This window comes from Lacerta agilis, chromosome 16 (genome assembly GCF_009819535.1).
Source record: "Lacerta agilis isolate rLacAgi1 chromosome 16, rLacAgi1.pri, whole genome shotgun sequence".
Lineage (NCBI taxonomy): Eukaryota > Metazoa > Chordata > Lepidosauria > Squamata > Lacertidae > Lacerta > Lacerta agilis.
Window position 1 is genome coordinate 35,788,976 of NC_046327.1, and position 26,627 is coordinate 35,815,602.

The 26,627-nt window shown below is 48.3% G+C and overlaps 1 protein-coding gene across 2 annotated transcripts; it reads left to right on the forward strand.

Annotated features, from left to right (window-relative positions):
- The first annotated feature begins 1,733 nt into the window (after positions 1-1,733).
- Positions 1,734-25,815, forward strand: ALAS2 (5'-aminolevulinate synthase 2). 2 transcript variants are annotated; one of them, XM_033173260.1, is made up of 11 exons: positions 1,734-1,840; positions 13,481-13,677; positions 14,574-14,714; positions 14,820-14,918; positions 15,913-16,138; positions 18,542-18,726; positions 19,726-19,905; positions 20,741-20,905; positions 22,374-22,642; positions 23,729-23,891; positions 25,536-25,815. In XM_033173260.1, exons 2-11 carry the CDS (start codon positions 13,503-13,505, stop codon positions 25,697-25,699), a joined length of 1,767 nt encoding a protein of 588 aa, XP_033029151.1. In that variant the 5' UTR covers positions 1,734-1,840; positions 13,481-13,502; the 3' UTR covers positions 25,700-25,815. The 2 variants fall into 2 exon arrangements, with proteins under 2 accessions (XP_033029151.1, XP_033029152.1); XM_033173261.1 differs by lacking the exon at positions 1,734-1,840 and adding an exon at positions 2,635-2,716.
- Positions 25,816-26,627: the final 812 nt, after the last annotated feature.

Here is a 26,627-nt window from a genome sequence, read left to right on the forward strand (position 1 = left end):
AGCGACATCCACGAGCAAACGAGTCACCGCCATAGATTAAATCATCACAGGTAATAATAAAAAATATGTTAGCTGAATTAATAGTTTGGGGAGGCCCTGCCTGAGAGGGGGAGCTTCTCCGATAACCTACTCCCACCATGTGTTGGAAAGCAGAACTGCAAGCATATTAGCATGGCAGCCCACCAGGGTCTGGTTCACGCGAGAAAGCTCATCACCCTTTTTGACCGTATAAAGTGACACAAATTAGCCATGATAACAGATTAATAATCACAGATAGAACTTGCTTGTCACCTGATGCAAACAAAAACACTGTTCCCACATTTACAGCAGGTGCTGGAATGGGCTGACTGCAGGGGGATGAGATCCACAACTTTGAGGGCTTTGAATTATTATTATTATTATTATTATTATTATTATTATTATTATTAAACTCCACATAGAAAAGCAGCAAATAAGTCAATGTTCTAGGTGACCATATCTTTGTCCTTGGTGTGTTAGATTTCGCTTTCTCTTTGTGGGTTTGTGTGTGTGTGTGTGTGTGTGTGTGCATGTATGTGTGTTTATTCCCTAATCTGTAGTCTGAAGTGGTCCCGTTCATTCTTCTACGACAAGAAGAAGAAGAAGAAGAAGAAGAAGAAGAAGAAGAAGAAGAAGAAGAAAGAAGAAGAAGAAGAAGAGAAGAGTTTGGATTTGATATCCCGCTTTATCACTACCCGAAGGAGTCTCAAAGCGGCTCACATTCTCCTTTCCCTTCCTCCCCCACAACAAACACTCTGTGAGGTGAGTGGGGCTGAGAGACTTCAGAGAAGTGTGACTAGCCCAAGGTCACCCAGCTGCTGCATGTGGAGGAGCGGGGACGTGAACCTGGTTCCCCAGATTACGAGTCTACCACTCTTAACCACTACACCACACAGGCACTGGTGAGGAGATGAGTCTTCTTCCCTCTGCATTCCTTTTTCCTGCAGGCAGAGAGACTGCTTCATCTTTTAAGAAGAAGAAGAAGAAGAGTTTGGATTTGATATCCCGCTTTATCACTACCCTAAGGAGTCTCAAAGCAGCTAACAATCTCCTTGCAATAATATAATTGTGGGCATTTTCTAAGGCTGCATACACACAATACACACAGTAGCATATATTTCCCCCACCCAAGAACCCTGGGAATTGTGGTTTGTTATGGATGCTCAGAATTGTAGCTCTGTGGGGAGTAAACTACTGTTCCCCAGATTCTTTGGTGCAGTGTATCTTCTTCTTTGGCGATCACTCATAGCCGAGTAAGTTTGTCTTCCATAAACACGGTTTTAACAATGAGTCCGTAAGTGACTATGGAGGCCAATTCTGGATCCACACGTCCTTCCACAGTGGGGACATTGGTTTCCAGGCGGGAGTTGATCACGGTGTGGATTTGCCAAATGTGCCTTCCTCTCTTAGCACATTTCTCCCTTGCGTCCTGAGTTTGGGTTTCTTCAAAGCCCATGATACCTTTGGTAAAGGCTGTTCTCCAATTGCAGCGCTCGCCGGCAAGTGCTTCCCAATTGTTGGTGTTTATGTTACATTTTTATAAATTTGCCTTGAGACAAGGTGCTAAAAGGTGCAGGAAGCAGGCCACAGCTGCTATATTTTTCTGCCCTGCTGAAGTTTCCCTATAAAAGTCTGTCCTGGCCCTGTGACATGGGTGACTCCTCTCTCCTCTCTCTCTCGTCTCCCCGTATCTCCTCCTCAGCCATGAACTTGCCTTATCTCTGCCTTCAGCTGGTGGGTGGGGAGAGGCAGATCCAAGGGGACTTCTCAGCTCTCTAACTAGACCGCTCAGAAGTTGTTCGACTTCAGTGCAGGTCAACAGGTAGGAAGAAAGGGCTGGGGAGAACGGGACGCTTTGGGATTTTATTTCTCTCTCTTCTACCTCTCATTGAATATGAAAACAGATAAAAATAGAGGCAGCTCTTTGGCTGTGAGCATACTAAACTGTGAAAGCACATCTGAAGCACCTTTTTCTCTCGAAGAACTCTGGGCACCGTAGTTTGTTAAGGACTGCTGCGAATTGAAATTCCATGAGGGGGTAAACTACGTTTCACAGAATTCTTTGAGGGAAAGAATGTCCATTGAACGTGCTTTTTAGGGTGCACACAGCGTTTGTGCCGTTACCTGTCAGTGTTTGTTTCTTTTCTCTCCACCCGCCCTCCACCCCATCACCTAAATTAAGGATCAGCAGCTGGAAGCCCCTTAGGTCCATGCAGGCTCTCAGAGGAGTGGTGGCTGTCTCCCTTCTCTACTAAACTTCCAAAATAAAGAAGGGAATCGGGGGCGGGGTGGGCGTGTGTACTGCATTGGCCTCAAGACTACCAACTAGCTGGGAAACAAGCAGTCTAGCTTGCTTTTGAGACTTGATTTCCAGGAATCAACAGGCGAAGCTTTGCAAGGTATGGGGCTCAACACTGTAATCGGTTTATGGATGTAAATTAGGGATGAGGGGCCTGTAACCATCCTGTTATTTTGTTGGACTACAACTCCCATCTTTACTGAACATTGGCCGTGCTGGCTAAGGCTAATGGGAGTTGGAGTTCAACATTGATCTGGAGGGCACCACGTCCCCTATCAGTGCTATGAAAGGGAGAACTTGAACGATGGCTTCAAAAGCTGGTAATCGTCATTTGGCCCAGCAGTCTTCAAACCTTTCTCGAAGGGCTGTCCTGAAAAAAAGGTAGTTGCCATCCAGGAGGTAAGTGTGGTTGATCTTTCCTATTTCATTTTATTTTTATATTATTCAGCATAACTAAACTGTTTCTCCTTTAGGGAGAAACCAGACATTATATAGCAGAGGCACGTAATGGTTTCTGAAAAACAGCTACGCGGATGCTGTGATCCAAAGAGGGGGGGTTGCTAACCCCCTAGCTATTTTTCCACCCTAAGTTGCTTCACAGCTGCTTTCTCGTGCCCAGGGGTGCCAATTTGAATAAAATATTGGGGGGCAGGTATAATCATCCATTTGAATGATAATGTCCATTAACTTTTGGGGAGGCGGCTCCCTCAAATATTTTATTGGGGCGAAGGGACCTCAGCCCCCAGGACTTGGTTTCTATGCTCATGCCCCACTGCAAAGATATGGCTACAAGTATCTTTTCGTGTGCAAATAGAAAAGCAGCTGGATGAAGGCAATTTTGATCAGGAAATAAATGGTAGGGGAAGGGGTAAGGAATCCTTTACCCCTGCCATTCCTCTTGGGGTCACAGCTTCCAGGACTTAGTTTTAATTAAAACAAAAATGCCGGGAGATTGGTGCACATTTCTGATATGCAATGCACAGCTTGGCTCCTAGTCTCAGTGCATCTTAAGGGCATCAAAAGCAGCCCATTGACTCACTGTTTCGCCTTATGAAGTTAACCTTCATTCCCCTCCCAACCCATTTATATTATGAAGTATCCCTGTCTCTTTCTAATAGTTCATTTTCACACATGATGCCAATAATAATAATATAATAATAATAATATAATAATAATAATAATAATTTATTTATACTCTGCCCATCTGGCTGGGTTTCCCCAGCCACTCTGGGCGGCTTCCAACAGTATATTAAAATGCAATAACCCAGGGCAGGCTGCACCCCTTCCTCCGCCAGTGTAAATGGGTAGACTTGCCATCTGACCAGGAAAAAATCCTGATGCTTTTAACTGCAGCTGAATCTTCGGGAATAAGCATGCAGAAATTCTTGTGAGTCTTATCAACTGTTAATCAGGCTTCTATTTGATGGCACAGCTACAATGGCCAGTTTAAATGTTGGCAAACCTTTGGGAGACACTGAGATGCATTTTTATTGCCTCTTTGCCTTGAGGTGTGAATTTTTAGGAGCTACCTTATTTCTGTAATCATAAGCTCTTTTTAATATTGTTAATAATGTTGTGTTTTAATGTTCTAACCTGGCCTGGGAACTTAGGGTGAAAGGCGGTTAAAATATATAATAATAATAATAATAATAATAATAATGTGTGTGTGTTTGTGAAAATGTCTTTGGTAACCTATCTTCTACTGCTTTAACACACCCCATCGTGCCATGTACTCTTTCCTACTGTCTAGTCTGTGTTGTGAACACTGCATTTCATGTTTGGGTGCTGCGAGACCTGTGCAGAGAATCGGGGTTGCCACCTTTTTAAGGGCCAAGGTCCTGTATCTTTAAGGGCTGCATGAGAGTCAGAAAACATTCTGCGTTGGACCCTGTCATAGAATCATAGAATTGTAGAGTTGGAAGGGACCCCCGAGAGTTATCTAGTCCCCTGCAATGCAGGAATCTCAGCTAAAGCATCCATGACGGGTGGCCACCCAACCTCTGCTTAAAAACCTCCAAGGAAGGAGAGTCCACCACACCTTCTGAGGGAGTCCGTTCTACTGTCAAACAGCTCTTCCCTTTTCTTTCTTTTCTTTTCTTTTCTTTTCTTTTCTTTTTTTTCTTTTCTTTTTAAAAGGAGGCAACCCTAGCAGGGAATAGTATCAGAAAGGGTAACTCTCATTAGTGGAACGTATTTTAAACTGGCATTTAAAGTGAATTTTGATGTAATAAATTCGTATCTTATTCTTCCTCTCCCACCTACCTTCCATTCCATGAACTGGCCTGTCCTTGGACTATTTCTTGTCTTTAACTTCTACTCTCCTTACTCCTTTCCCCCTTGGCACAAAGTACAATGGCTAGATAAAAAGCAAACGTATTTCCCATCTGGCTTCCTGTTTAGTTTTCAAAGGTACTTGCAGATTGTGCTGTATGATTTCGGCAAGTTTTGCAGAATAGAGAGTGCATCTGTGCATTTGCTTGCTTACTTCCTTCTCCTCATGTTCTACCTCTGATTTGTAGCCAATGATATTTACACTCAATTGAGAGTCTTCCGTAGCTTTGTATAGTTCACTTTGCAACAGTGGACTGCTTTGGCTGCACTTTACTAATTCAGGGAATCATGTCGGAATCCCCCCAAGCATTGCCCAGTGACCAGATAAAAGGCATCAACATCCTGTCATGCTCTTCTGCCTTTAAGAGAAGCTCCATGTGCAGAATTGAGCAGGTGACGTTTTTGCAGCATGGGCACGGACATTATCTTTTGCTAAGATCTGCACTTCAAGCTGCTGTGAAAGTTGCTGCTACTGTAGCCAGTGGGAAAGCTCTATTTTGCCTCCATGTTTTGTTTTGTTTTGTTTTGATGATGATGATGATGATGATGATAATAATAATAATAATAATAATAATAATAATAATAATAATAATTTATTATTTGTACCCCGCCCATCTGGCTGGGTCTCCCCAGCCACTCTGGGCAGCTTCCAACAAATACTAAAATACATTAAAATATCACAGATTAAAAACTTCCCTAAACAGGGCTGCCTTCAGGTATTTTCTAAATGTCAGGTAGTTGTTTATCTCCTTGACCTCTGATGGGAGGGCATTCCACAGGGCCAGAGCCGTCTCATCCATAGAAGCCGGTGGCGCGGTGCGCCAGGGCGCTGGGGCCCCAGGGGCGCCCCCGCGAGCCCGCCGGCATACCGGGCTCCTCCTCCCCAACCCGCCCCCGCCCCCACGGGCAGGCGGGCACTCGCGCGCCGGCGGGCGGGCTGTAAGCTGCCCGCCCCGCCTCCCAGAGCCCCAGCTGGAGCGCTGGAGCGGCGCGGGCTTTGCGCGACCTTCCAGCACTCCAGCTGGGGCTCTGGGAGGCGAGGGCGGCCGGCTTCGCGCTCCCGCGCGAAGCCGGCCGCCCGCCCAATGCAGCGCGAGCTGCCCAGCAGCGCCGCGCCGTCCAGCTGCGCGCGGAGCGCGAGCCGGCCGCCCTCGCCTCCCATCCCGGAAGCGCTGGAAGGCGCGCAGAGCCCCGCGCCGCTCCAGCGCCACGCCCCTCACCCCCCCGCTCGCCCACCCCCCTCCCAAGGGGCGGCAAGCGCGGGAGGGAGGCTGCGGAGAGGCGGCATGGCGGGGGCGCCGGAGGGATAGCCGCGCCAGGGCGCAGATCCCCTTAAGACGGCTCTGCACAGGGCGGGCGCACTACCGAGAAGGCCCTCTGCCTGGTTCCCTGTAGCTTTGCTTCTCGCAGTGAGGGAACCGCCAGAAGGCCCTCAGCGCTGGATCTCAGTGTCCGGGCTGAATGATGGGGGTAGAGAAGCTCCTTCAGGTATACAGGACCGAGGCTTTTTGTTTTGTTTTGTTGGTGGGGGACCCCCCCCCCCCGGATATTTGAGGATATTCTTATAAGAGGTGGGGAATTCAACCTACAATTCCCACTAGTGCAACTCAACAAAAGGCTGCTACACATACACACAATAAACTGATTGCGTCTGTGATGGACTATGATGCCCACTTAACATTTTGGACTGCTCTTTCAGTGGTCTGTATCCTGCTGTGGATACAGACCAGCTTTCCCCAGCCTGGTGCCCTCCAGATGCTGTTGGGGACTCCAGCTCCCTCTCAGTCCCAGCCAGCATGGCCCACGGACACAGACGATGGGGAGTTGTAGTCCAACAATATTTGGGGAGCTACACATTCCTCGTCCCTGATCTACAGCCATCTGGAGGGGAGGGCACCAAGTTGGAGGACAGTGATATAGACTCTATAGTACAGAGACCCAAAGTTTCAAAACAGAGAATACAAGAGAAAGATTGTGGTTCAGTGGTTTGGTTCTAATATACTGTATTGTATGTGTTACTGGCGCATATAATTGAAGCAGCACTGGAACCTGGAGGAAATCTTCCAGGGGCAGGGGCAATTTTCAATCCGGCTCCACATCAAGGACTGGAGCAGATGATAGACAGTTTTTTTTTCTACTTCCAGGAACCAAGCCTTATCTTTTGCATGCACCCTTAAGGACCAAGATGCAGCTCTGCATCTTGAGTTCTTTAGTTTTAATCATCCAAGCTGGCCTAGGGTGTATCTTTTACAAGTCAGATTAAACTCAGAGGGAGTTATCAGCTCCCAACATACTTGCGCACCCTTCCCATGCCTGAGCTCCATGTCAGATGGCCATTGCTCTCGTTTTTCATTTCTCTGATGACACACGTACAAAAACACAGGTGCCGTTTTATCCCGTTATTAATTAATCCAGGATAACTGCCCACACTCCCTAATGTTGTGCTCATTCACGCCACTCGCAGTCGCAGTTCCACAGAATGACTGTTGCACATTCCCCACTAAGAGGTTCCATTGGCAGTGCTACCTTCACATGAGAGTGCAATGGCAAAATGGGGGCCATGGCAATATTTGTTCCAGTTGGAAATATAAGCAGAGAAGAAGTGGAAACGAACAGATACCGCCTTCATAGGGACACTCAAGGATTCTGATTGCTCCACATTTTAAAGCCGACAGACCTGAGTTGCCCTTCCTGGGTCAAAACATGGTTATCCTTTTCGTATTGAAACTTCTCCAGATTTTGTGATACAGTTCTCTGCTCCAAACTGCCACCACAACAAAACAAAAAGAAAATGCATACAGGGGGGATAACTTGTAGAAACAACACACATTTTAATGTGGTTTGTAATTTTCAGCAGCATGACACAGAAAGGGAAAGGAACAGACTTATGAATGAACACATGTGAAAGGCTATGGCTCTAAAGCACATTCTTTCTCTCAAAGGTATAGTTTATGCCCAGCCTAGAGATCTCAAGTGAACGAATACAGCCATTCCCACTTGTTGGCGACCCCATCTAACTCTGCGTTCACATTAATGCCATTGCCTCCTCGCTTTCTTTCTCCTAACACAGACCCTCTGTCTTCATCATTTATATGGATGGCATCCGTCTGTCTTGGGAGACAATGAAGTAGTGTGTCTTTGGGGGTTACAGGAGAGTTACTGAACCTGCTCTGGCTGTAGAGAGAGAGATGTTTTGTTATTGCAAACAGTGGCATAGGAAGGGCGGGGCGCAGGGGGCGGTCCGCCCCGTGTTCCAGGGGAGGGGGGTGACACTCCTTGGCCCCTCCCGCCACTCCCCCGCCGCCCAGCACCCTGTCCGTGCTTCTTTACGGATGGCCGCTCGCTCGCCGGCTCATGGGGCTGCCCCATCCGTAAAGCAGCACAGCCGGGGCAGCCCCACGACCCGCCGCTCACTCGCCGGCTCACCGCGGGAGCAGCAGCACCGGCCCGGATGCACTGCGGGCATGCGTAGTGCAGCTGATGTGCGTTGTGATGTCACGGCGCACGCATAGTGGTGCCCCGCCCCCAGGGGGGTGCCTCCGCTCCGCCACCCCAGGCGGCGGAGAGGCTTCCTCCGCCACTGATTGCAAATTCAGTAGATTCTCCATGCTGGGAGAAGCTGAACTTAACGGACCTACAGGATTTCTGCCTGTCATCTAGCTCTCAGAGGGAAAGTGAGGGGAGAAAAAGGTGACAAAATAGCCAAGTTCTTCCATGAACCACCTGCATCTCCTGTGGTCTCTTTTAGGTGTACGTTTCCTTCCCAAGATGGAGCCGCATATTGTCTGAGTTTCATCCCCTAATTTCCTGGGGCCCACATGTGTGGTGCTCTCTTTTCTCTCTTTTTTCCCTGTGGGTTTCTCCCCTGCTTCCTTTTGACCCCTTGGGAATTTGGAAGATTGTTCTCTTTGAAGCAGGAAAATGCCTCTTAAATCATACCTGCTCTGCAGGATGCCCTGCCTTGCATGCTGTGATGTCCTGTTGCCGTGAGTGCTGCAGGGGTAGAAAAGCCTGCACCTGCCGAAAACTCCCTCTGCTGTGCAATTATCAAAGGGACAGGAAGCTTGTCATGTACTGCAGCAGCTGGTCTCTCTGCTACTCCCAGAACAACCATTCACAAGGGCTCCTCAAGGCAGAGGAGTTAATTCAGCTACACCCTACAATGTACTTCTGAGTAAACTTTGCAAAGAGGTTCAGGTGCTACATTTGTAGACACACCATGGGTTTTTCTCAGTCCTACTGCCAGTGTCATCTCCCTCTGTGGAACCACAGTGAAGCTAGTTAGCTATAGACCCCACCTTAAACAGTCATGATATCCCCCAAAGGATCCTGGGAACTGTAGTTTGTTAAGGGTGTTGAGAGTTCTTAGGTGACCCTTACTCCCCTCCCAGAGCTACAGTTCTCAGAGCGGTTTAACAATCATTCCCTCTTCCCAGGGAAGTCCAATAATATCACCTCAACTTATATAAAGATTTAGCAATACAGTGGTACCTTGGTCTACGAACAGTCCTGTTACGAACTATTCGGGCAATGAACTCCGCAAAACCGGAAGTAGGTGTTCCGGCTAGTGAACTTTGCCTCGGAAGCCGAACGGTGGAAGGGCACTGGCAGCGGGAGGCCTCGGTTTAAGAACGCTTTGGTTTAAGAATGGACTTCCAGAACAAATTAAGTTCATAGACCGAGGTACCACTGTATCAGTATTCAAGGGTAAGTAAGAGATTGTGAAAATTAAGGACTTGGGATAAAAATGTATCTGGTGACCTTTCTAAGGGCAGCTCTACACTTTGCAGTGTAGGGCACTTTACCTTTCTAAGGGCAGCTCTAAGATCATGGCCACTGGTCCCATCACCTCCTGGCAAATAGAACGGGAAGAAATGGAGCCAGTGAGAGATTTCACTTTCTTGGGTTCCATGATCACTGCAGATGGTGACAGCAGTCACGAAATTAGAAGACGCCTGCTTCTTGGGAGAAAAGCAATGACGAACCTAGACAGCATCTTAAAAAGCAAAGACATCATAGTTAAAGCTATGGTTTTCCCAGTAGTAATGTACGGAAGTGAGAGCTGGACCATAAAGAAGGCTGATCGCCGAAGAATTGATGCTTTTGAATTATGGTGCTGGAGGAGACTCTTGAGAGTCCCATGGACTGCAAGAAGATCAAACCTATCCATTCTCAAGGAAATCGGCCCTGAGTGCTCACTAGAAGGACAGATCCTGAAGTTGAGGCTCCAGTACTTTGGCCACCTCATGAGAAGAGAAGACTCCCTGGAAAAGACCCTGATGTTGGGAAAGATGGAGGGCACAAGGAGAAGGGGACGACAGAGGACGAGATGATTGGACAGTGTTCTCGAAGCTACTAACATGAGTTTGGCCAAACTGCGGGAGGCAGTGAAGGATAGGCATGCCTGGCGTGCTCTGGTCCTTGGGGTCACGAAGAGTCGGACACGACTGAACGACTGAACAACAACAACAACACTTTGCACAGCTATGACAATTGGTATGTCTGTGGCTTCCCAGATGTGCAGCTCCAACTTCAGCATGGGCAAGCCCCAGTCAGCATGGCCAATGGTCAGGGGTGATAGGGGTGGGAGCCCAAGTACATCTGGAGGGCCACAGGATCCCCATCCCGGACTTAAAGCAAGGGAATCTAGGAAGGCATCCACTTACATACACATGTCTGGGAACTCCGACATGGCCGGGGTTCCCAGACATGTGTCAAGATGTGTATGGCGTCCACACTTAGCACTGAATCAGTGGTGTGACACCAGTATACACACAGCAGCTGTGTTTGTTGGGTAGGGTAGATCTGCCCTGAGCCAGGACCACACCTCTTCACAGGAACAAAAAAGCCTGCCGACCAGATTGTTCACGTTACATGACTGTTTTTCTAACGACACATCATTCAGATTAAAAATGGCTGCTTTCCTAAATTATATGTTGCACAAATCTATATTTCCTCTATTTTTGTAGATGCACTAGCAACTAAAAGGCACTCCTCATCCTCATTGGCAGAAGTGGATTTAGCTTGTCACTTTTTATATTATACAGTGGGTGTGTATCTACTAGTGTGCCAGTCAGGCAGCTGTTTATTTTTTATTATTATTATTAAAAAAACACACATTGCTACCTTGAAAAGATAGCTCCCAATGACACGTTTCAGTGCTCAACTTGCTGGCCTTAGGGGTGCTAGGAAGGGAGCTGGTTGAAGGTTAATTAAAGGGTACTCCCTGCCTGCTCTGGGGAGTTAATGCTGATCCTATGTGGTCTAAAAGGAAGCTAGAGCCTTAAGATTACTTGGGGGGGGGGGGAATGCATGCCACAAACATACAAATTTTTCCTGAGTGAGTGAGAAGGCCCTCTTGTGAGAATAATAGTTGATTTTGTTTGTTTGATATATGTAGGCTTTCAGGGCAACATTCACTTAAAAACCACACACAGAAAAATGCAAACTTAAAACAATAAAATAAATCACCCATTCCCACCACCCTTCTGAGTAATACCCCTCCCCACCCTCTCACTATATATAAGGGTCTGGTTGACATCTGTTTCAGTGTACAGTGGTGCCCCGCTAGACGAAAATAATTCGTTCTACGAATTTTTTCGTCTAGCGGTTTTTTCGTCTAGCGAAGCGGCAATGACAGCCGCGCTCCGCTAAACGGAAAAAAAGACGAAAATTTTTCGTCTTGCGAAGCAGCCCCATTGACTTTTTCGTCTTGCGAGGCAGCTTCCGCTAGACGAATGCCGTTCGTCTAGCGAGTTTTTCGTCTAGCGAGGCATTCGTCTAGCGGGGCACCACTGTATCTGAAGAAGTGTGCATGCACACGAAAGCTCATACCAAGAACAAACTTAGTTGGTCTCTAAGGTGCTACTGGAAGGAATTTTTTATATTTTGTTTCGACTACAACAGACCAACACGGCTACCTACCTGTAATTAAAACAATAAAACTGCAAAACCAGCAGACTATAACAAAGCAATCAAGTTCAATAGAAGGCATAAAAAACACAAAATCCAGCTCATCTCAGCATGCTGGAATGCCCTAGGCTAGGTGTGGGGAAACCCTGGCCCTCCAGATGTTACTGAACTACAAATTCCATCAGCCCCGGCATGCATGTCCAATGGCCAGGATTAATGGGAGTTGTAGTTCAGCTACATCCGGACAGCCAACGGTTTCCCACATCTGCCCATGGAAAATGAAAATGTCAAAACCCCAAAACAAAAACCAAAATGGAGTGGAAATATGTGGATGATTATTTGATTAAAGAAGGTATGAAAACTGAGTTGGTGATATGTTTGGATTGAGATATACAAGGGAATATATAGAGGTATATTATAGAGTGGTCTACTTTTTATGTCGGTCATATTCTTTGTGAGGAGTAAGCTTTGTTTATAAGTCTAGGGAAACGATATATAAATGATGAGAAGTCATTTTTAAGTTTTTTGTTTTGTTTTTTCTTTATTGGGGAGATACAATTGTATTTGTATTTTTCCTTTTTTGTATGTTTGTGTTTAGATTGATCATGTTTGATTGATTGTATTTTAAAATATGAAATAAAGATTTATTAAAAGAAATAAAGAAAAAAAGAGAAAATATCTTTGCCTTGTGCTGACATGTCATCAAAGCAAGCTTTTCTGGGGAGACCATTCTAAATACAAGTGGCCACAATTGAGAAAACCCTCTCTCTAGGCACCATTATTCAAATTGTTCTATTAGTATTAATTAAAACACTACTGGTGGGAGTCATCAGGCCAATGAAAAGAGAAAATGAATTCAGGACCCCATATGCAAGGAGCTTTCGGCCAATATTCCAACAGTGCAGGAGAAAGACGGAAAGAGAATGAGGCAAGAGAAAAGGGGGGGGGGGATTGAGTTCCCATTCCTCACAAAGTACCATACTCCTAAACCACCTGCATTTGCCTCAGCGCTGGGATGGATGTTTGGTTGGGCCATGGCTGTGCACAGACTATAAAGTGAATTCAAAGTGCATTCTTTCCCACAAAAGAATTCTGGGCACTGTAGTTTGCCCCCTCGCAGAGTTACAATTACCTGCAATCCTTAACAAACTACAGTTCCCAGAATTCTTTGAGGGACAATTCTTTGAATGTGCTTTGAAGGTATAGTATGCACACAGCCCTTATGGCCACATATCAGATATTCTCCACTCGAAATGTTTGCCTTGGTGAGACTGTCAGCTTGGGATCAGGGGCAGACAGTCCAAATCTCTCTCTCTCTCTCTCTCTCTCTCTCTCTCTCTCTCTCTCTCTCTCTCTCTCTCTCTCTGTGTGTGTGTGTGATTTATGATTTTCAGGTTTATACATATCAGTCATTTTACAGTCATTTTAACATTTCTTTCTGCTGTTCTTTAAATTTATTTTTAATATTTTCTGCATGTCCAAATTAACTTAATTTGCTCATTTATTCATCTACTTTACTCCTGTGAAACTGCAGGTTGTTACAATAATCCTGCCAATTTTCTTATCTGTTTACAGTTCCTTTGTAAATATTCCATAAACCATTTCCATTCTTTTATAAAATGTTTGTTATCTTGATTTCTTATTTTTCCGGTAAGTTTCGCCATTTCCGCATAGTCCATAAGTTTTTGTATCCGCTCCTCTTTTTGCTGGGAGTCCTTCTTCTTTCCAGTCCAAATCCAGCCAGGTGGCAGCTCTTTTTTAACCAACAAGTACAAGATGGTTATTGCTTGGACATTGGTGAGCAATGCCCAGGCTCCTTCTTTGATACTGATCCCATTCTGTGGCTATGGATCCGTGGTATAGTCTCAGCCAAAGGGACTCCCCCAGCACCTCCCTTGACTTCTCTCTTTCTCTGTGTAGCACCAGACCTTGGCACCCCACAATGGCCTCAATCCTCCAGTGCTGCCCTTTCCTGACCCGGGACCCGGCCAACTTCCTGCGCCGATGTCGGCCCCTGCTGGTCAGCAGTGCCCAGCGCTGCCCTGTGATGGTGGCCCGAGCCTTCTCTCGTTCTCATACTGACCAGCAGCACGGAAAAGAGACCCATGGAGAAACTGGTGAGGCAGTGGATGGGCTCACAGGCAACAACTCTGGATAAAATGTCCAGCTGAGGGGAGAGAGGTCTCGTCCACATGCTGAAAGCACACCAAAAGCACAGGGTTCCCCTCAAAGAATCCTGGGAATTGCAGTTTGTTAAACGTGCTGGGAACTGTAGCTCTCTGAGGGGCAAAATACCGTTCCCAGGATGCTTTGGAGAAAGCTATTTGCTTTCATTGCACTTTGAATGTATGATGTGGATGTTATCATAAGGCTCCCCCAAAACACAGTATACGTTCTTTCAACACAGGGGGCTGCTTTCGTACAGTTATTAGATCTGGAAGAATCCAATATGGCAGTATGAAATCCCAGTGGAAAATGAATGGATCTACCTATTCAGATAGGGACGTGGGTGGCGCTGTGGGTTAAACCACAGAACCTAGGGCTTGCCGATCAGAAGGTCGGCGATTCGAATCCCCATGACGGGGTGAGCTCCCGTTGCTCTGTCTCAGCTCCTGCCAACCTAGCAGTTCGAAAGCACGTCAAAGTGCAAGTAGATAAATAGGTACCACTCCGGCAGGAAAGTAAACGTTGTTTCCGTGCGCTCAGGTTTCTGTCATGGTGTTCCGTTGCTCCAGAAGCGGTTTAGTCATGCTGGTCACCTGACCCGGAAAGCTGTCTGTGGACAAACACTGGCTTCCTCAGCCTGACAGTGAGATGAGCGCCGCAACCCCATAGTCGCCTTTGACTGGACTTAACCGTCCAGGGGTCCTTTACCTATAGCCCGACAAAGCAGATTCCTACATCCAGCTCTGAAAAAGTCTGGGGGGGCCAGTGGGGTACAGTCCCTATGGGGGCCACCATCTGAAAGATGGAACCAGCTGGGTTCACCTCCTCTCCTTCTTCTGCCCTCTAGGCTCCACCACGCAGAGGGCGCCCCTGCTTCTCCCCTCCACACAGTGTCCTTTCATGGAGTCAGAGCGCAAAAGCGGCCAGAATTCGTTTGTGCAGGAGGCAAAACCTGAGGTCCAGGAAGACGTCAGGCCTTTCAAGTCAGGTAGGGAATGAAGAGGCCTGCATCATATGGGGAAGTGAAGCGGAAGGGGGAGCTCCCATCCTCGGCTTTCCCCTAGCTGTGACCCACTTGTCCTTCTCCTTCTAGGTATGTGGACTTCCCTAGTAAGGGAGGTGCAGTCCAGCCTCAAGAGGAAGTTGCTCGATTCTGACAAAGCGTCACACCTCATTCGGGACAACATGCCAGGTTAGTGAATGGGAGGACTCCTGAAACTACTCAGACAGGGAGACAGCGTAAGTAACACACACACCTGCCATGTGTGTCAGACGCAGAGCTAGCAATTAAGATTTCCAGCCTTGTCAGAATTGGCTATCACTTTTTCCCTGACACCAAAAAAATTACTTTTAAGTTGTGTAAGAAATAAAGCATACCCACCTTTAGAGGAGGCCATACCCTGTGGGGTTTTCTCCCATCCCTGATGTTATACACATGCTGTCTGATTGAAAAGAGGCAAACCTAAAGCAGCTAGTCACACAGAGACACAACAGGCAGCCTCCTGTTGGGCTGATTGAAAAAGCAGTATCCAACGAATGTGTCCTGTCAGCTCAAGGATTTCTGCTTGTGCGCCAGGACTCCCCACCCTGTTCTGTTCTAGAGTGTTGGGGAACCCCTATAAAAGATTTAGGAGTGTGTACAAGGGGAGGAAAGGGAGAAAATGTTCCATTGTGCAAGCAGAAGTCCTTGCACTGACGGGACATTCACATAGTAGTACTTTGGATACAACCCATTATGTCCAATCAAACTTAATGTGGCTGGGGTAACCCGGTCAGATGGGTGGCATATAAAAAATAAAATTATTATTAATGTTATTATTATTATTATTATTATTACTATTATTATTATGCAAAGATGGGGTGGAATTAGTTTCCTCTTAAGAGAGGCCGATTTGAAGGGCACGAGGTCAGTGCAGTAACTCATGCAGAGAAGCAACCGACAGCCTCCTCCAACCCCTTGCCACCACTCCCTACCCCCTAATATCTTTTGCCTGGAGAGTCTGCATCACTCTGTCTGACAGCATGGCCCATGATCCATCAGAACTTGTCCCTGACTCCACGCAAACAGAACCTCCCTGCCGTCTTTCAGTAGGTTCTGGGCTTAGCCTTGCAGCTGCTAGTCATCTATTGTAGAGAAATCAAGTGATTCACATGGATTGTGTTCACCAGCCCTGTGTTTTTCCTAGCCGGGGGCAAAGTGTTTGAGTACGACCATTTCTTTGAGGCAAAGATCCAAGCGAAGAAGCAAGATCACACCTACCGGGTCTTCAAGACAGTGAATCGTCGGGCTGACGCCTATCCCTTTGCTGAGGACTATTCTGGCTCGCAGGTGGAGGCCCGTGAGGTGTCAGTCTGGTGCAGTAATGACTACCTGGGAATGAGCCGCCACCCTCGAGTGATGAAGGCCATCCGGTGAGTGGCAGCTGCCCTGCAATGTCTCCAGTACAAACTCTCTCTGGCCCACACCTCGTCTAGTTCCAATGGTCTGTTTCAAGCTGTTCTACATTGCCCTTGCAACCTAGAATCATAGAATCATAGAGTTGGAAGAGACCACAAGGGCCATCCAGTCCAACCCCCTGCCAAGCAGGAAACACCATCAAAGCATTCCTGACAGATGGCTGTCAAGCCTCCGCTTAAAGACCTCCAAAGAAGGAGACTCCACCACACTCCTTGGCAGCAAATTCCACTGTCAAACAGCTCTTACCGTCAGGAAGTTCTTCCTAATGTTTAGGTGGAATCTTCTTTCTTGTAGTTTGAATCCATTGCCCCGTGTCCGCTTCTCTGGAGCAGCAGAAAACAACCTTTCTCCCTCCTCTATATGACATCCTTTTATATATTTGAACATGGCTATCATATCACCCCTTAACCTTCTCTTCTCCAGGCTAAACATACCCAGCTCCCTAAGCCGTTCCTCATAAGGCATCGTTTCCAGGCCTTTGACCATTTTGGTTGCCCAGTTTACTTTTGAAACTCAGTGTAATGGCCCTTTGACGTGATCATGGGGTCGGGCAAACAGGGAAAGATGTTCTAGTCCCTAGGCTGGAACCAGACAATAGCGTTTTTGTTTTCTCCGGAGAGATGAAGGAGATTTGAAAAATGGATGGCTGCTTGTGCCGTGAACTCTTGCCCCAATTCTTACCTCTGGTCAGCCTCAACATCCTGAGGCCGCTGCCCAGGACCCAGGACCACCCTGGCTTTCCCATCAAAATGTGTCCGGGTCCAGGAGTTGCCATTTAAATTTCGCACAATGCCCTGCAGAGGCATTATGTCAGGGGTGACAGTAGGAAATCAATAATGGGAATTGTAGCTCTGTGAGGGAGCAAACTAGAGTCCACCCCATACATTCAAAGCACTTTTTAAGTGCATGGCTTCACCCACATAATCTGTGAGGGGTAAACTACAGTTCCCAGGATTCTTTGCGGGAAGCCATTAGCTTTAAATGTGCTGGTTTGAAACAGAGGAGACGGGGGGGGGGGGCAGAGAGAAAATCAATGTGTGTATGCCTTGGGGCCCTTTCCCAATCCTCTTTAAACCCTTTTTTAAGTGTTTTCTTCTCCGACTCTAGGCAGCTTAGTGAGTAAGAGAATGAGCAGGAAAGCCTCTGATTCAAAGCTAACATCAGCCATGAATGGGTGGGCTTAGGCAAGACCCTGTCCTGTCAGCGTCAGCCCCCTCCCCCATCCTAATAATCCTGCCCACCCCCTCTTTCAACAGCCCCATGAAGGTAGCACATGGTGTGGTTTTTGTATTTTATTGTAATGTGGCTTTTAGCTTACTCAGTAAACTGTCTGGGGAACTTTCTGTTATGGGTTATCCAGGAGCGTAGCAAGGGGGGGCGGGCCGCCCCTAGTTCCAGGGGAGGGGGGTGACACTTTGGCCAGCCCACCCTCATCCCGCCCCGCCGGGCAGGCCGAACGGGGGCATGTTGCCTTTTCCCCCTTCCAGCAGCTATTTTTCGGCGGGGGGGGGGGTGGGCCAGCGAGGAGGGGGTGTCACGCTGGCACCCCCTCCTCGCTGGCCCACCCCCCGCCGAAAAAAAACCGCTGGGAGGGGGAAAAGGCACCTGCTCTGCTTCTCAAGCGCCTGCTCTGCTTCTCTTTTTCCCCTTTCCGCCACTTTTTTCGGCGGGGGGGCGCGGGCCAGCGAGGGGGGGTGTCACGCTTGTCACTGGCATGACCCCCCTCCTCGCTGGCCCACCCTCCGCCGAAAAAAAGTCGTGGAAAGGGAAATTCCCCCTTTCTGCATCCACGTGCGTTGTGATGTCACGATGACGTCACGGCGCATGCGCCGTGCCCCTCCCCCAGGGGGGTGCCTCTGCGCCACCACCGCCCCCAGCAGCGCAGAGGCTTGCTACGCCACTGGGGTTATCATGGATTGTATCCAACATTAATCTTACTCAGAGCAGACACATAAGGACTGATGGAAACAAGTCCTTTGATTTGAATGGGTCTGATCTGAATTAACCCTGGGTGCAACTTAACCCAACCTCCCCCTTTTTAAAATGTAACCATCTTTGAGCACTTACCTGTAGGTTTCACTAGTGGTGTGGCCGCAAACCACAGCTTCCAGGTCCGAGGAGGCAATTTTCATGGGATCGTGGCAAGGAGAAGAAGCGTGAACATGCTTCCCTTCCTAGCACTGAGGGTGGCCCCAACCTGAACCAGGTTTCCCACAGTTGCTGTGCCCAGGAATGGAAAAGGGACCCAAGATCTGATCAAGGGTCTCCATGGTATTATCTGGTTTGGTGATCCAGGTGTGATCAGCCCTTTTTGGAGCGAATCTCATTCTCCTCTTCTTCCACCCTATCCCCACCAGGGATACTCTGGATCTTTATGGAGCTGGGGCTGGAGGCACCAGGAACATTTCTGGCACCAGTAAGTTCCACGTGGAGCTGGAGCAAGAACTGGCCAGCCTGCACAGCAAAGACGCTGCCCTGCTCTTCTCTTCTTGCTATGTGGCCAATGACTCCACCCTCTTCACTTTGGCCCGCATGATGCCAGGTAACCAGGACAATGTAGTGGGTTGGCCTTTAGGGCCCGGCTGGGAGCCAAGATAGGGGAAAGACCATGGGCTTTGCATGGAGAAGGTTCCAAATTCGATACCCAGCATCTCCAAGTTGGGCTGGGAGAAGCCCCGGTCTGGAATCCTGTGGAGACTGTACTGGGTTAGATAGACCAGTGGGTCTGACTTGGAATGGGTAAATTTGACCATGCTGGTTTCTCTCATTTTTTCCAGTCTTAAATTCATTTCTCCATGTTTCTACATTAGTTTTTAAAAGTCCTCCTGAAAAACTATCAGCATTTTAAGGCAAAATTCTCCTAGTATTTTAACAACGCACGTACCCCAGCATGTGCAATTTTGCATACATTGCTGGAGAACTGCGTAGCAAATATAGGTAAAGGTAAAGGGACCCCTGACCATTAGGTCCAGTCATGTCTGACTCTGGGGTTGTGGTGCTCATCTCGTGTTACTTGCCGAGGGAGCCGGCGTACAGCTTCCGGGTCATGTGGCCAGCATGACAAAGCCACTTCTGGCGAACCAGAGCAGCGCACGGAAACACCATTTACCTTCCCGCCAGAGTGGTACCTATTTATCTACTTGCACTTTGACGTGCTTTCGAACTGCTAGGTTGGCAGGAACTGGGACCGAGCAACGGGAGCTCACCCCGTCGCCGGGATAGCATAGTGCAAATACAGCACAGGGTGAATTTCAAAAGATGGCTGTGTTTAGGTTTGCATATTTGATTTGGGAAGTGCAAATGATGTAGGTCCACCTAGAAATCATTTAGAATCATGTGATTGTAGGTTTGGAAGGGACCCCAAAGCCATCTAGTCCAAGTCCCTGTGATACAGGAATCACAGCTAAACATGAACTGGATCAAATTTCTCCCCCATACCAAGGATCTGGCTCAGTGAAAGGCAGGTTCCTTTGTCCTTCTTGCAGTTACAGGGAGAGCAGAGACTCGGTGGGTGACCCTGAGGCTCCTTTTCCTCCTGCAGGGTGTGAGATCTATTCAGACGCAGGCAACCATGCCTCCATGATCCAGGGCATCCGAAACAGTGGAGCACCGAAGTATGTCTTCCGGCATAATGACCCCCAACACCTGGAAGAGCTCCTGAGCAAAGCCAATGCCAACACCCCAAAGATTGTTGCCTTTGAGACTGTCCATTCCATGGATGGTGGGTAATACATTTGTATATTGTTAATATTTCTTATTCGCTTCATAATGAATTTTCCAGACAACGTGGCAAAATCAATATAAAACAAAAAATTAAGCATATTAAGAAATTCATATTTTAGGACCCACCCTATTCTTGTGACTGTTTTTAATGTTGTATTTTGAATTGTTGGTGAGCCACCTTTGGACCTTATGGTGAAGCATGGGTAATAAGTTAAGTTAATGACAATAGCAATAACAAGGCAATCAAATTTCCCTCTAAAATCCAAATTCAGCGTGCAATGATCAAACAATTACCAGCAGAAAGTTCATTTGTCCTAGAGCAGGCATGTCTAACAGGTAGATTGCGATCTACCGGTAGATCACTGGACATCTGCGGTAGATCACTGGTAGATCATTGGCTCCTCCCAAAGAAGCTGAACAACTGTGGCTCCCCTAAAAAAAAAGCTCAACATTTTTCCTCCTCTCTGAAAAAAACTCAACAACTTTGACACGACACCCCCTTCCACCCCAGCCAAAATGGGCCCTTCCCCCTTCCTAAAAAAAGCTCAACAAATTTGACCCGAACCCAAAAAAGGAGGGTAGATCACTGGCAGTTTTTAACTCTGTGAGTAGATCGCAGTCTCTTGGGTGTTGGCCACCCCTGTCCTAGAGGTTGGAAAACTGTGGCCCTCCAAGAAAAAGAAATCCTGTGTTGGATTTGATCAAAGCCAAGAGGTCCGTTCTTCAAAACACTACTCTGCACAGTTTCCGTGCTACACGTCCTTTGCAATCCAGGCTAAAGTCACCAGTAAAGGTCAGCATCCTTCGTGCATTAAAGTCTCCTCTGTCTGCAGGTGCCATCTGCCCACTGGAGGAAATGTGTGATGTGGCACACCGCTATGGAGCCATCACTTTCGTGGATGAGGTTCACGCAGTGGGACTTTACGGGGCCCACGGGGCGGGCATTGGTGAACGCGACGGAGTGATGGGCAAGATAGATATCGTCTCTGGCACCCTGGGTGAGTTTGAGGGGGAGCCACGGACCCTAACAAAGAGGGGATCAGGAAGGGATGGACCACGGTGAAGGTCTGGGATGTTCTCGTGCCAGATTTCCTGAACTGAGCTGAAGTAGGTGTCCTAAAACTCTATGGTCCTTGGTGCCACAGAGTAGCAAGTTAAGATGATGGGGCAGACTTGGTCAGGAAGGAACACCATGTTGGAGGCAAGTGGTTCTCCAGTGGCCACACCCTGGAACAGCTTCGACTGGATGCTAGATTAGGTGAGGGTAACCAATGGGTCTCAAAGCCTTGGTGAGTTAGGAACTTCCCCTGCATGTGAAGACAGGCTTGGGCAGATTGAGCAGATGAGACAAGAAGGTGGTTTCTGCACAGTGGCGTAGGAAGGGTTCCAGGAGAGGGGGGGTGACACTCCTCGGCCCCTCCCTCGCCGCCCGGCAACCTATCCAGACGGGGCAGCCCCATGAGCCACCACTCACTCGCCGGCTCGCAGCAACGCCGGCTGGATCCACTACGCATGCCCCGAAATTCCCAGGGGGGTGCCTCCATGCCGCCACACCGGGCGGCGAAAAGGCTTCCTATGCCGCTGTTTCTGCACATGCTGTAGAGGGAAGTGAGGGGCAGATGGGGCTCATCCACCTGGAAAGGAAGCATCTTCAAGAGAAGAAAAAGCTAAGGATTAAGCCCAACACAAATCTGGAGCGGAGTCCTGAAGGCAGTTGGACGGCACCTCTGGCAACTCTTGCAGCCAAGCTGGTGCTAAACGTATTGCTTCCTTTCTTTAGACCAGTGTTTTTCAACCACTGTTCCACGGCACACTAGTGTGCCGCGAGATGTTGCCTGGTGTGCCGTGGGAAAAATTGAAAAATTCGAAAGATTTTTTTTTTAAAAAAAGTCAAATTTTCGCCCACTAGGCGGGCGCCGGACTGTGTCCTGGGTATGGGGGGTGGGGTTTTTGACCCCACCCCCGGCCAGCAGGGGCGCCGATTGGCGCTCCCTAGGGGGACACCCTCCACTTTTCTAATGGTGGTGTGCCTCGTGATTTTTTTCATGAAACAAGTGTGCCTTTGCCCAAAAAAGGTTGCAAAACACTGCTTTAGACCACATCAGCGAGACCCCATTGTCATCTGGGCAGCCCAGGACCCCCATACACACCACCCAGGCGTGTGACCTAAGGAGGCCACTTTGGTGCTGCTAACGCAGCGGTTTCACTTCACCTCCAGAGGCGCACTCCATTGTCTCTCAAGATGCCCACAGTTCCATCTCAAGTTGAAACGATGATGCAAAATAAGACACATGAGGTTTCTCAGTTTGCCTAAATTAAGTATGCAAGTTGCAGAACCCAACTCCCTTTAGCACACAGTTTGGATTGTCTGCATGCAGAAATCACCATTGTATTTTCAGTGCAGAGCCTAGGTATGGTTCCAGAGTGCACGGATTAATGCCTGCCTTTTCTCCCCTCCCCTTGCAGGGAAGGCTTTCGGCTGTGTGGGTGGCTATGTGGCCAGCACCAAGTCTCTGATCGACACAGTGCGCTCCTATGCGGCGGGATTCATCTTCACCACCTCCTTGCCCCCCATGGTGCTGGCTGGGGCCCTGGAATCGGTCCGGGTCTTGAAGAGCCCCGAGGGGCAGGCCCTGCGCCGCTCCCACCAGCGCAATGTCAAACACATGCGCCAGCTGCTGATGGACGCCGGGCTCCCTGTGGTCAGCTGCCCCAGTCACATCATCCCCATACGGGTATGGCTCTCCAGGACGAAAACTACGCAGAAACGCCCTGTCTAAGTTCCGCGCCCTGTTCGCCAGGGGTGAAATAGGGAGGACTATTTCACCAAGTTTCTCCAGTGGGGAGGAGAAATTATCCAACAGCTGCACTAGGGAGCCTGTAGCCTTTCAGGTGTGGCTGGACTCAGCCAGCCCCAGCCAGCGTGGTCCCCAGTCGGAGGCATCAATGCTCCCGAATTCCAGTTGCTGAAAACCGCCAGAGGGTTTCCCAGAGGCCACCGTGAAAACAGGATGCTGAACAAAATGGCTAAATGGCCTTCTTATTGTTATATGGAAATACCATTATGTTCTTATGTCGGGGATGATGATGATTGGGAGCCCTACAACACCTGGAGGGAAAAAGTTCCCCATCCCCATCAAACACCTAACCCCCAAATAATCCAGAGTGTTGGGAATTATAGTTCTTTGAGAAACTACAGTTCCCAGGATCCTTTGGAGGAAGTTGTGACTGTTGAAGTGGTATGAATGTATTTTAAATGCATGGGGTGGTTGTCATCGTCCGCCCCCCCGACTTTATTTATTTATTTATTTATTTCTGCTGCAAGCAAATATGTTGGGAAGTTTCTGCATCCTCCGCAGGGTCCTGGACCTAACACCATTCTGAGTACAGTGGTACCTTGGGTTACAGACGCTTCAGGTTACAGACTCTGCTAACCCAGAAATAGTATTTCGGGTTAAGAACTTTACCTCAGGATGAGAACAGAAATCGGGCGGTGGCGGCGCGGCGGCAGCGGGAGGCCCCATTAGCTAAAGTGGTACCTCAGGTTAAGAACGGACCTCCGGAACGAATTAAGTTCTTAACCCGAGGTACCACTGTATTTTGGTGGTGGTGGTGGTGGATGATGTCTCTCTCACACACAAAGGGTAGGAACACTCCAAGAAAATTATGCAAAATGGCCTCCTTCCAGTGGAGAGGAGGGAGTGGGGTAGGGGTGGGGAAAGCCCAGGACAGTCATGGGATACATAAGACAGGGTGGGAGGACCAAGGAACTAGACCTCCGGCTTCATTCTCTTAGCAATGTATGGTTTTCTCCTCCACAGGTTGGAGACGCAGCCCTGAATTCTCACCTCTGTGACCTGCTTCTGGGTGAATACAACATCTACGTCCAAGCCATCAATTACCCTACTGTGCCTCGGGGGGAGGAGCTGCTGCGGCTGGCCCCCTCGCCCCATCACACGCCACCCATGATGGATTACTTTGTGGGTGAGTCACCAGGACCACATGATCTAGTCGGGACCGTGTTTCCCTGTAAAAAAGACCATTGCGTGGTTCTAGAGTTGCAAACACTAATAACGGTAGGCTTACAAACATGCAGTTAGGAGTTGTAAAAAGAAAACCCTGTTTGCTACTTTTTAATCCCCCTCCAGAAAATGAAGCCGTTAACATAGAAATGGAGTCTGTGGCCTCATTCGTACATAATGCTAAGCCATAGTTGAGGACCTGCATCCCTTCTTCTTCAGTACAGCTGTGAATAAACTGGGAAGCATTTGCTTCTGCTTTCAAATAACGATGGTTTGACAAAAAAAACCAGAATTATAAACCAGTTTACAGGTGGCTCATTTGGACAAACCATAGTTAAAACTAACTGAAGTTTGCCCTGACTTGCATGTGGGGACAAACTGTGGTTTGTTGAAGACAGAAGCAAAGGCATCCTCACCTCTTTACACCTGCATGCCACAGGAGAGGGGGACCCATCAGTTTAAGGCTCCTTCGCATAGCACCAAACCAGCCATCCTCCAGATGGCAGTCTATGCATTGGGCTTCTTAGTTTTACTCCTGTGCCAGGTTGGCATTTGCCTCTTCTCCCATTTAATCAAGGGGATGGTCAATGAAAACTCCCTTTTGAAGAAAGGTTGCAGCATTTGGGACTTTTGGGCTTGCCTATCAGAAGGTCGGTGGTTCGAATCCCCGCAATGACGGGGTGAGCTCCCGTTGCTCAGTCCCTGCTCCTGCCAACCTAGCAGTTCGAAAGCACGTCAAAGTGCAAGTAGATAAATAGGTACCGCTCCAGCGGGAAGGTAAACGGCGTTTCCGTGCGCTGCTCTGGTTTCAGTGTTCCGTTGCGCCACATGACCCAGGAAAACTGTCTGCGGACAAACGCCGGCTCCCTCGGCATGTAAAGCGAGATGAGCGCTGCAACTGGACTTAACTGTCAGGGGTCCTTTACCTTTACCTTTTTAGTTTTGGGAAAAGGCGAGTAAGAGGCAACGTAATAGAAGTTTATAAAATTATGCCTGGCAAGGAGAAAGTGGGGAGAGAAAAGCTGTTATCCCTCTCATAACACTAGAGCTTGTGGACAGTCAACGAAGCAGAATGTTGGAAGATCTAGGAAAGATAAATGAAAGTACTTCTTTACACTATGCATAGTCAGTCTCCCAGGAAGCGATGGCCACCAACGTGGATGTGGCTTTAAAAGATTATAGACATATTTCTGGAAGAGGAAAGGGCTTCCAGAGGCCACTAGCCACGATGGCTATGCTCTACCTCTGCAGTTGGAGGCAGCAATGCTTCTGAATACCAATGGCTGCAAACCGCGGGAGGGGAGAGGGCTCTTGCTTGCAGGCTTCCCACTGGTTGGAAACTGTGAGAACGGGATGCTGGACTTGATTGGCCTTTGACTCGATCCATCAGATTATTATTATGTTCGGAGACAATAGTTCAACAGCTCCAGGGGCATTGGTCCACAAGCCCCAGCTGCTGCTTAGCACAGATACCACCAATCAGCTGCCCATTATTCAACTCAGAAAATAATAATAATAATAATAATAATAATAATAATAATAATGAAATTTGCAATTGGCATCACTTGGCTACATTTAATGCCTTCTTCTTTCATTCCCTCTCCAGAGAAGCTGCTGGCAGCCTGGCAGGAGGTAGGGCTGCCTCTGCAGGCCAGTGTCTCCCCCGAGTGCAACTTCTGCCGCCGCCCGCTCCATTTTGCCCTCATGAGCGAGTGGGAAAGGGATTACTTCGGCAACATGGGGCCCCGCTACATCACTCTCTGTGCCTGAGGAGCCGGCCTCTGCACGCACACACACAGCCTTACAGGAAGAGAGACGAAGATGTCAACAATGATGCTGGCAATGGAAAGAGGGTATCCGAGTGTAATAAAAAATCTGTCACTTTGTCTGCTGTGTCGCCTTTGCTGCCTCCCACATTCATGGAATTCAAGTATCCAAATGGGCAGGGCTTCTCTAGGTGGCAAGCAGAACAGGGGAAGGCACAGGCCTCTGCTTGCCACAGGGGTGGGGAACTGAAAGCCAAGGGGCTGAGTGCAGAGCTCCAAGCCTATCTGCTCCCCACTCTCCCCAGGCCATACTCTCCACTGGTCCTGCTCTGCACCTTCTTTGAGCATTTTTTTTTACTGAATGGAACATGTCCTTGAAGTCTCTTGCTCATCTGCAGACTTACACCAAGAATGGATGAATAGGAATTTGTTTTCAGCACCAAAGTTGAGCTCAACATTCTTTCCATTCCAGGGTTCTCCTAAGATTTTGTTCTTGTTTTAATTTCAATAGCCTAATGTAGAAGAGGGGGAGGGAGGGGGAAAGCCCAAACTGGGAGTCAGAAATCTTTGCTGATTTACTACAAAAACTCCAGGAATCTCCAGATAAGCTCTTGATCTACCTCCTGCCCATACCTGACACAGGGTTTGTCCACACTTACCTTTTGCCCTGTGCTTTCTAGGCACAGGTTTGCACTTTACTGTCCCATGCCTGAGTGTTCCCCCCAACCACTAGCCATTTTCTTCGAGAAACCCATTCTTTACCACTGAATTGGAGCAAATGGCAATTCAGGTTTCCCCCTTTAAGGCATAATGCTAGTAGTACCAGGGATGGTCAGCACAGGGCTCCACTTTCCCTAAGCACACACATTGAATCCCCATGGAAGGGGCAAGTTCCTTGTCTTGCAATCTAAATGACAGCCAGCAGGAATTTT

Excerpts from the sequence above, each read along its gene's own strand:
- ALAS2 (XM_033173260.1), top strand. The coding sequence starts at position 13,503 with ATGGCCTCAATCCTCCAGTGCTGCCCTTTCCTGACCCGGGACCCGGCC. Across the intron at positions 18,727-19,725 it reads TTTGGCCCGCATGATGCCAG|GGTGTGAGATCTATTCAGAC; the intron begins GTAACCAGGACA and ends TTCCTCCTGCAG. Across the intron at positions 23,892-25,535 it reads CATGATGGATTACTTTGTGG|AGAAGCTGCTGGCAGCCTGG; the intron begins GTGAGTCACCAG and ends TTCCCTCTCCAG.